Consider the following 9,895-nt stretch of genomic DNA (forward strand, 5'->3'; position numbering starts at 1 on the left):
TAACACAGCACAGAGGCTGGAGGCCGGACTCTCACCTGCTGGTCATCAGGAACTTTACGGACGAGGACTTCTGCGATCTTACGAGTGTTTCTGTCCGAGTCGTAGTCCACCTCCCTCTCTCTGAGGAGGGTGATGTCGGCTCCGACTCTGAGGAGGAAGGAAGAGAAATCAAAGCCTGAAGTTTTCAGAGCTTTGAGTACAAACGTATTTTAATTTACACTCTTCAGTCAGTTGGTTCAGAGAAACACCTGCTCCACTATCACCTACCAACCAGGGAATAATCCTGAGCCTGGTTTTATACAGACTGTACATATCTGCTCCTGAGCCTGGTTTTATACAGACTGTACATATCTGCTCCTGAGCCTGGTTTTATACAGACTGTACATGTCTGAGCCTGGTTTTATACAGACTGTACATATCTGAGCCTGGTTTTATACAGACTGTACATATCTGAGCCTGGTTTTATACAGACTGTACATATCTGAGCCTGAGCCTGGTTTTATACAGACTGTACATATCTGCTCATTGAGCCTGGTTTTATACAGACTGTACATATCTGAGCCTGTTTTTATACAGACTGTACATGTCTGAGCCTGGTTTTATACAGACTGTACGTATCTGCTCATTGAGCCTGGTTTTATACAGACTGTACATATCTGCTCATTGAGCCTGGTTTTATACAGACTGTACATATCTGAGCCTGGTTTTATACAGACTGTACATATCTGACCTGGTTTTATACAGACTGTACGTATCTGAGCCTGGTTTTATACAGACTGTACATATCTGCAGGTAACAGTGTGGAGCACATGAGGCGTCTGTTCTCAGGTCAGTGACAGACATGTATTAGTTTTAATTGAAGACGTCATCATGGACAAATCTGAACGAAGTTGTTGAACACCATAGTCTATGGCTCCATTATAATAAATGGGAAATTTACAAGAATTTCATGCATCGACCTACAATGAGAAAATGGTTGAATCTGATCAAATACAGTAAAAATGTCAAATATCACTAGTTTTCTTCTACATGAAACGTTATGATCACAGAATGCTTGGTTTTATACTGGAATGGCAGCCAGATTAAAAGTTATAATGGAAGTCGATGGGGCATGTTCATGATACTAATGCAATCAAAGTCATTTTAATGCTAATATTTGACATATCCAAGACTAAAATTACCACCAAAGTCCCATCATCCTACTGTTTATTTTAGGGAAATAATTTATTTTTTGTCATTTAAAACTTGGTATGTTCAGACATTTAAAGGTTTAAAATCCTGAAAACTCTTGAAATATTGGTAGTTTTGAGCAGGTCTGAAGTTGTTCAAGTGATTCATGAAAACAAAGGTAATAAGTAAGAAATATTGAAGTATGAGGATTTTATGGCAGTTTCTTTGTGCGTGTGAAGTTTGAGGAGGACATAAGGGTTGAGAGTGTTGATGTAAGCGCACGCCGTCCTTAAACTGATCAGGGAAGTGAAATAAAAAGTGTGGTGGTGACCCACTTCTCTGCCATCCTCTTCAGGGTCCGGAGCGAGGCCTTCATGTCGGCCTCCGTCAGTCCCACCAGGAGGCCGTTGTCCTCCACCCCGATCTGGTAGACGGCCTCGCCGCGTCCCTCCTGCAGACGCCACTTCAGCTGCGTGGCCAGATGCTCGAAGCGATACTGGGTCGGGTTCACCAGCTTCAACTACAGCGGAGGTCAGAGGTCAGAGGTCAGAGGAGGATGATCTCAATCTCACCTTCTCTTTTCTGTCAACTTAAAATCTGAAGAAACATATTTAATAGTTTCCAAAAGGACGAGGAGACGTCAGATCCTCTGAGAACATATTCACAGCGTAATGGTTTATTCTTTAGATTTCACCTCGATGCAAACACACGGTCTGTGTGTGAATATTAATAAGTGCTCGTTAATAAGCAGCTCATTGTATGAATCTGTTGGTCATTTTCATAAATAGTAAAATAATAATAATCTGACAAAGTGTCAAAATTAAATGTGATGCCTTCAAATGTCCAAAATGATCCGTCCACTACGTCCATCAAATCCAAATCTTCTCTTAGCTATTTAAGATTCTTATAAAAGGATGAGAACATTTCTAATAATTACGTTGATTAATCATCTGACAACAAGATTTATTTATCAATAGATTAGTTACAAAGACTGATTTTGTGACTCCAAGTTATTTGAGATCATTATTAGGACATAAAAGTATAAAAACTAATCTTTAAAAATGATGTCCTCTTATGTGGACACGGGGATTAAGTCCCCAATATGTAACAAAATATAACTGAACATGGCTGTGGCTTCGCTGATCAGTGAAGTTTGGTAGAATTTGTTATGTTTGTGTATTAAACTAGAAAAGTTAATAAACACAAATAAACTGGTTTCAACTGGGAAATCTGATGAGGTTTTGCACATTTTTGCACTTTTGTCCCGTGAACGGTTGCAGAACGAATCCACTGCCACAATAAAACTTAACGTCCACGCACGAGGACACAATTTCATAAACAATAAACCACTGTGACAGTGTGTTCTGCTGCTCAGAACCAGAACCAGAACCAGAACCGTAAGGAAAAACAAATACAATAAAATAACAGCATGAAGACATATGAAGAATGTGAGATGCCAACGCACAGAATCAAATAAAACACAAAAACATTTCTGAAATAAATTCTACTGGTGAAGTACGAGACAGACTAGAGATTATTTCACCTGGACGACTGGGACACAAAGTATTGACAACAACCTACAGGACGTTTACACTAAAGTATGATAGAATAGTTTCTACTGAATCATGACACTGAATCAGAGCAGGAGATGAGTTTGTTACCTTATATTCGATGTTTCCTTCTTCGGCCTGGAAACAGAAACAGAGAAGAGTTAATAGAGTTAATAGAGTTCATAGAGTTAACAGAGTTAATAGAGTTAATAGAGGACCAGATGTTCATGATGCTGCAGGTTCAGAATCTGATGCATGAACCAACCAGGACATAAACATCTGCAGTGTCCGAGTCACATGTGCAACAAATGTTTCTTTCCTTTAGACTGTTTGCTCACTTTGGATAAAACATCCACATCATCACTTTGTATTTCAAGTCTCATTTAGGAGAAGAGTTTGTATTAAATGTATTTTGTTATGAATCACCAGTGCAAACATTTCATGTGTTGGACCTGAAACTGATGCCAAATAATGAGCTGATCCTTCTACAAAGGAATCATTACCTCAGATTCTGCCTTTTCAACCAGAAGTGCAATTTTCTCACAGGTATGATTATTTATATTGTCTAGCATCAGGTAATGTGAACCAAATGTCATTTAATATTTCTGCAATTTAAGGTTTATTCGGCTAAAGTTGTAGTTACTTAATGTCAAGTCCTTCTCTTTGATGAATTCCTGCATCATCAGGATTAGCTTCTCAATTCGGCATACATTTAGTTGCATATTTGATGATGATTTCTATATCTTTCCAGATTTCTTCAACCGAAAACAACTCAAGCTGTAACGTTAGCTAAAAGCTCTTACAGCTGAAAGCCATGAACTACCACAACTGGAGGCTAAAAAAAAAGATAAAAGAAAATGAAGATCTTACTAAATCATATGCCGAATTTTTAAATAGCTATTATTACATAATAATTTGTAACAAGTCCGCGTTTGTAGACGTTTGTTTTGATGATTCAGAAGAAATTACTTAAATTGCCAGATATTTGAGTGGAGTTTGGCGTGACGTTTCTCCAGACGACAGCGACAGAGGGAGAGAGATAATAGGCAACTACGGCTCAAGCAAAGCTCATATAAAGATGGTTTTCTTCTTATAACCTGTTACAGACAGTTTATTCGTGTAAATAGCGTGTAGAGGAGGTTAGCTTTAGGTTAGCTGTCCGGTTAATCCCCGGGGCTAAAGGGGGGGGGGGGGGGTATCTACCTCCGGCGGTAAATATGGAGGCGGTGTTTTGTTGTTCCTGTTCTTTTTATTCCTCCTCCTCCTGCCTCGCTTGCCTCTTCTCGTTCGAGACTTTTTCGTCGTCTTCTTGCCGGTGCTCCCGGAGCCCGGTCCTCCGTGTCGGCTGAGTCCGGGCGACGCTGCGCCACCTCCGGACAGATCCACCATCCTGGAGCCGGAGGCCGCGCGGAGCTGGAGGATGTGTGGGAGCTCTCACCTCACGGCACAGACACAACATCCAGCAAAAACAGTAGTGTTCTTGTTTGTAACATCACATCTGCTGGAGCACACGGTGCGTCCGCGTGAAACCTGCAGAGGAGGAGGAGGAGGAGGTGGAGGAGGAGGAGGAGGAGGAGGAGGATGCTCTCTCTCTCTGGCTCCAGTCATGCGTCATGCGTAAAAGAGTCGATTCTTGGTGGCGAATCAGAGAGTCGATTCCCATCGAGTCAGAGCCGATTCCCCGATGTTGTTGTTTTATTTTTAATGATTATTTTAAAAAAATAATAATATAATGCAGCCATAGAGTCATAAGACAACATGCGTGAGTTAAATAAAGGAAGTAGAAGGACAACTACAATAAGAAATTTAAAAATAAATAAAAAACTAGAGCAAATTTTTAATCAGATTTATCTCAGGATTACTGTGGATTAATTTCGATTAATCATGATTAAATATCACTACTTTAATGGTCTTTAATTCATTTACACGTCTTTAATGGTTAATGATCTGCACACAAGACATGTTAATGTTGTAAGTGTTTTATTTACATGTAAATAGCGATAAAATAGTTTTTTATCTCTACCTCATTCTAGTTTTATTTCATTCTTATTCTTATGTCTATGTCTTGTTCATATATGTTCTTTTCTTATCTTGTGTGACAACATCATTTCCCCGTGGGGATCAGTAAACATGTTCATGTTTAGTCTCTAGGAAGAATAAAATATATCTGCACCTTCAACACTTTCAACAACCCATCAACTTTGTTTTGTCTTTTTTTAACCAACATTTGTCCACATGAATGTGTCCCTGTTGCTGCTAAGACAAACTAACTTGCAGGAGTGGACACATATTGGCAGCTTGTCTTTGTCTTGGTTTGTCTTGGTTTGTCTCCAGCTGTTAGCTGCGTTAGCCCAAGTGCTAGCAGAATCCCAGACTAACGTATGCTTGGCTTGGTTCATGTGCTGTTTGAAGCTGGAAAGAAAACTCCTTCCTGCAGAGTGTGATGATACTTTATGTGTCTCCACTGGTCCCTCTTGGTGTCTTTGTCCTCAAATGTCCCATGGAGAGGACCAACGTGCTGTTTAGCGTCTTCCATCTTTATGGGTTGGTTCTGCTGCCTGTCACTACCGGATCAGCTGGTGCTAACGCTAACGCTACTTGGACAAACTGAGACACGTTCACAGTCGTTCTGCTGCAGATGCTTCACGTGAGGACTCATGATCACACCAGGATGTGAAAGCAAAGCGAGGGACGGACTGAGTAAAACCAGAGTGTGTAGTAGGTAGTTATGCTAAATAAAGAGTTAGCTCTTCTTTTGGGGAGTCGTGGTGAAAGAATCGAGTCTCAGGAATGAACCAAACTTCCCATCACTAGTTCTCTCCTCAGCATCAGCATCAGGTTCAAGTCTGTTCACCATCATCACACTTTCACTGGGACGGGTCAAAGGGATTCACCCGGAGGAGGTTCACAAAGTAAGAATAAAGTGTGAAGATGTTATTAATACATGAATAAATACATATATTTATATATAATTTATATATGTAGCACCGTAGCTGGATGACAGTAGTGTTTAATAGCCTTGATAACCTTTATAAAGCAGGGATGGAGTTTATCTGTTTAACTGGAGATTTTGAAAAGGAGATTAAATCATTACTGCTGAATTGTAGCTGTTGTCAGACTGTGGCTGTAATTCTCATGTGATCAACTTGGCAGAGAAATGTGCTGTCGATTTCAAGTCCTTCTGCCTCATTCCAGGCGGACGGGTTAGAAACTTTAAAGGCCTTTTTGCCCGGATCAGTTCTGACTCTCAGGACCCGCATCCGTACGAGGTCCTGAGAGCAGACGTCATATTGGCTGAGGTTTCTACACATGTGAAGACACAAATATGTAGGCAGAAGCCCAAGAAGAGATTTATAAATAAAAATCAGCCAATGCAAAGATGAACAGTTTGTGAGTGCATATAAGGAACGGGGATGTACACGATAGATGCAACCAGTAATAAAACCACAAAGCTCAGTGGTGGTACACAGTGTCCAGTTTCCTCAAATACTGATCCAGAGCATCCATAAACAGTAGGTTATGTCACAGTTATTTCACATATTAACGGACAAAAAGGTGAATTTACTTATCTAGCATATTTCCCTTTTAACTCAAAAATGAATCAATAAACTCTGATTTATTTTCGAGACTAAAACCAAACTCTCTGATGCTGTTTCAACGTCACATCAGTCACCAGGTCAGATTTAGTGCAGGACGTCTTATTTTAGGATGCATTTCTTTTTCCTGCTGTATTTGAATCAAACTGAGACTGACACAGTGTTTCGTTGCGTTAAACGTCCTTTATTTTTCCTGCTCTGTAAGGAACACGTTTCACATTTTAAATGATATTCATGAAATGATCATTTATTCACTCGTTTGTAACATCATGTCTGTCTGTCCGGGTCTCGTGAAGCGGGTTCGGCGTTTGATTGACGGGGCAGATGATGAGGGGGTCCTTGTTCTTGCCCCCGTCGTTCATCCCGGGACCAAAGAATGGGTGAAGTTTGTCGGAGAAGTTGCAGTCGGTGAAGGAGTAGATGAGAGCTGCAGTGTCCACGTCGTAAAAGGAGACCAGACCGTCCTCATAATCCACAAACACCCCCACCTTCTGGGGACGGGACCTCAGGGACAGGCTGACCACGGGCCGAGCCAGAGCTTTGTACTCGCTGTCGTTCCTCAGGCTCAGCATCCAGCAGCCTTTCTGAGGCCTCAGCGCGATGAGCCCCTTCCTGCTGATGGACTCTCGGGCCACTCCTAAACTCCACCGGGTTTTCCCTTTAACCTGAACCTCGAAGTAAAACCTGCCCGAAGAGAAACTCTGCCTCCCCAGAACGTAAGCGTAGTAGGAGAACCTCTCTGGGTTCTCGGGCAGGTCGCCCTGCGTGTCGCCGTGGCTGACTGCTTTCCCGTCCTCAGACAGGATCAGAGCTGGATTCGCTGTGTCGGGATCCAGAGTCACGTCCACTTCAAACCGCTGGACCTTCCTCAGCTCGGCCTCAAACAGCTGATTCATGTCTTTACCGAGCGCCTCCTGCAGCTGAGCCACGGCCGCCACCACAGCCCCCTCGTAGGACGGTGGACGGATGCTGACGTTGGTCCAGTCTTTAGTGGGTGGAGCAGCTTCCAGGGAGGAGAAGCTCTGGAGGAGGTGGAAGTGGTCTTCAGAGCCCCAGAGCTGCTTCACTTCAGAGCTCCTCCTCATCAGCTCAGACACCTCCTGCTCCAGGTCTCTGATGAGGCCTTCGGCCTGTTGCACCACCTTCCTCTGCCTTTCCTCGATCCGCTCGACGAGCTGGTTCAGGCCTCTCTCAACAGACGCCATCAGAGCGGAGAAGACCTGGACAACTTCTACTTTCTCTCTGTCTGCGGCGTCTTCACTCATCATCACCATCTCCTGGATCTCCTCGATCTTCAGTCGTCTCTTCTGGATCATCTGCTGGATCTCGACCGCCGTCTTCTCCAGCTCCGCCTCCTTCACCTCGTATTCCTCTTTCAGAGGAACGACCTCATGCGCCTTGTGGTCTAAAACGGAGCAGAACATGCAGATGCACCTCTGCTCGCTCCTGCAGAACAGCTCCAGAGGTTTGTCGTGCTTCCTGCACATCCGGGCGTCCAGGTCGTCCACAGGGTGGATCAGCTGATGCCTCTGGAGGCTGGACACCGTCAGGTGAGGCTCCAGGTGAGTCTGGCAGTAGGAGACCAGACACACCGGGCAGGACTTCGCCGCCTTCAGCTTAGCTCCGGTGCACACGTCACAGGCAACGTCTCCGGGGCGCGCAACTTGTTGCTTTGAGCTGCTGCTGGTTTTCTGCTGAGCTTCGTGTTTGAACTGCTCAACCAGCTCCGAGATGAAGGTGTTGACCCTCAGCTGGGGCTTGTGGCGAAACACTTCGTTGCATAGCGGACACTGGCATTTGAGGTTGATGCTCCAGTGCTGAGTGATGCACTGTTTGCAGAAGTTGTGTCCGCACGGTGTGCTGACCGGAGCGGTGAACACATCCAGACAGATGGAGCAGAGGAACTGATCTTCACACGGCGGCTTGGTGGACATGTCTGGAAAAAACACAGGCAGCCAACGGCTTTTTACAGGAACATCATTCATGGTTTTACTGATGTTTGAATATGAACATGTATTATTGTCAATGCAACCTGCAACCGCTTCATGCTTTATTAATTTAAAGTAAAATCAGTGAAAAGATGCGTCGCTCTGACCACGGCACCAAAAAGTCAAAATAAAAAGGATATCTCTAAATGGGCCCAGCGTTCAATTCTTGTAAGTGATTGACAGGTGTCATGCCACGCCCCCTTCATTCACATATCTATATCTATCTATCTATCTATCTATCTATCTATCTATCTATCTATCTATCTATCTATCTATCTATCTATCAATCAATCAATCAATCAATCAATCAATCAATCAATCTATCTACACACACACATATGTATGTATGTTTATATGTATATATATACATACATATACATGTATATAATAACTGAATAGATAAACAGGGGTAGGAATTTAAAAGTGAACTTAAATTAACAGCTGGTGCTTTGTCGTTAACTGTGAAGGTAACACAGCTTTATATAAACAGTTATATATAATTCATTAAACTGTGTTTTTCAGTGTGTTTGCATGGATCTTTGTTCTCAATTTATTTTATTAGGTATTTTATTTTACTAAATGAGCGAAATCGTGTTAATAAAACAACAGTCCACATGTTGCTAAGTTTCGTTTACTCAGAAAACTTCGGTGCCGGTTACTTCCTACTTGGTTAGGAACTTACTACTGTTAAAGGTTGGAGGCAGCGGTCTGAACCAGCCTCCAGCTGAACAGGACGAGGTTTCCTGACTTATTACAGGCCAGAGACACGATCAGCTGCAGGTTACTCACCAGAATATGAGGCTTCTGTGGAGGAGGACACAGTGAAGTGAGGGTCTGTGCAGTAGAGCTGGGCGTATCGATCTAAATATCGATACCAAGGTCAGCATAGGTATCGGCTCGATACTAACGCGCTGAGCTCGATACTTACAGTTTTTCCGTCTATGTCCTAAAATTACTCGTCGCAGAATTCACGCGAGTGCAGCTTCTCCCCAAGTCTGCGCGCGACAGAAGCGTCTCCACCCTCACCTGGAGTAAAAGGTGGATATGGAGTTCGATACTCAAATCCTAGTATCACCGCAGTATCTCACAGCTGGAACTGACTCCGTTAGTTAAATGCGTCGGTGCACGGAAGAGAAACTACCAGGGCTACTGACTGACAATTAACGAGCCTACATTTCCCTATTGGTGCAGTTTTTATATTTATTATTGCAATGTTGCTTTTGTTTACTTATTTGCTCTATTTTCCATTGTTGTTGTGCTGTTTACAGAGTGATACGGACTCACTGACCAAAGCACAAAGTCACAAAAATAAAGGGAAGTTACTCTTCAGGATAAAATAATAAATAAAACGAAACTGACTTCTCAACCAGTCTGCGTAGCCTTGGGAGGAAACAAGGAAACAAACAAAATTACAAAATGAAAACCTGATTCCCTACGCTCACAAAAACAGGAGAAAATGGATCAAAATGAATATAACACAAAATAAATGGGGATTCACCCTTACTGCCTCAGAGCTGTGGCTGTACAAAAGTCTGCATCTTACATCTATTTTGTGTTTTAACATTTTTATGTTATTTCATTTTTAATTTTA

At 42.7% G+C, this 9,895-nt stretch overlaps 2 protein-coding genes across 2 annotated transcripts in view; both read right to left on the reverse strand.

Annotated features, from left to right (window-relative positions):
• Positions 1-4,283, reverse strand: part of gtpbp2b (GTP binding protein 2b) — a 12,988-nt gene extending 8,705 nt beyond the window's left edge. Inside the window, exons 1-4 of the mRNA XM_047577531.1 lie at positions 3,924-4,283; positions 2,832-2,858; positions 1,506-1,690; positions 36-147 (exon numbers count right to left, since the gene is read on the reverse strand). Coding sequence (XP_047433487.1) covers positions 36-147; positions 1,506-1,690; positions 2,832-2,858; positions 3,924-4,109 — 510 coding nt within the window. The 5' untranslated portion in view covers positions 4,110-4,283. The remainder of the gene's footprint in view (positions 1-35; positions 148-1,505; positions 1,691-2,831; positions 2,859-3,923) is intronic.
• Positions 4,284-6,491: 2,208 nt separating this feature from the next.
• On the reverse strand, positions 6,492-9,856 carry LOC125003548 (E3 ubiquitin-protein ligase TRIM21-like). Its single transcript, XM_047577541.1, has 2 exons — positions 9,094-9,856; positions 6,492-8,252 (listed from the first exon to the last, which is right to left on the reverse strand). The coding sequence occupies exon 2, from the start codon at positions 8,248-8,250 to the stop codon at positions 6,568-6,570; it is 1,683 nt and encodes a 560-aa protein (XP_047433497.1). The 5' UTR covers positions 8,251-8,252; positions 9,094-9,856; the 3' UTR covers positions 6,492-6,567.
• Positions 9,857-9,895: the final 39 nt, after the last annotated feature.

This window comes from Mugil cephalus, chromosome 2, assembly GCF_022458985.1.
Source record: "Mugil cephalus isolate CIBA_MC_2020 chromosome 2, CIBA_Mcephalus_1.1, whole genome shotgun sequence".
Taxonomy (NCBI): Eukaryota; Metazoa; Chordata; class Actinopteri; order Mugiliformes; family Mugilidae; genus Mugil; species Mugil cephalus.

What these genes read in the sequence shown, in the direction of transcription:
- LOC125003548 (XM_047577541.1), bottom strand. Translation starts at nt 8,250, where the DNA reads ATGTCCACCAAGCCGCCGTGTGAAGATCAGTTCCTCTGCTCCATCTGT.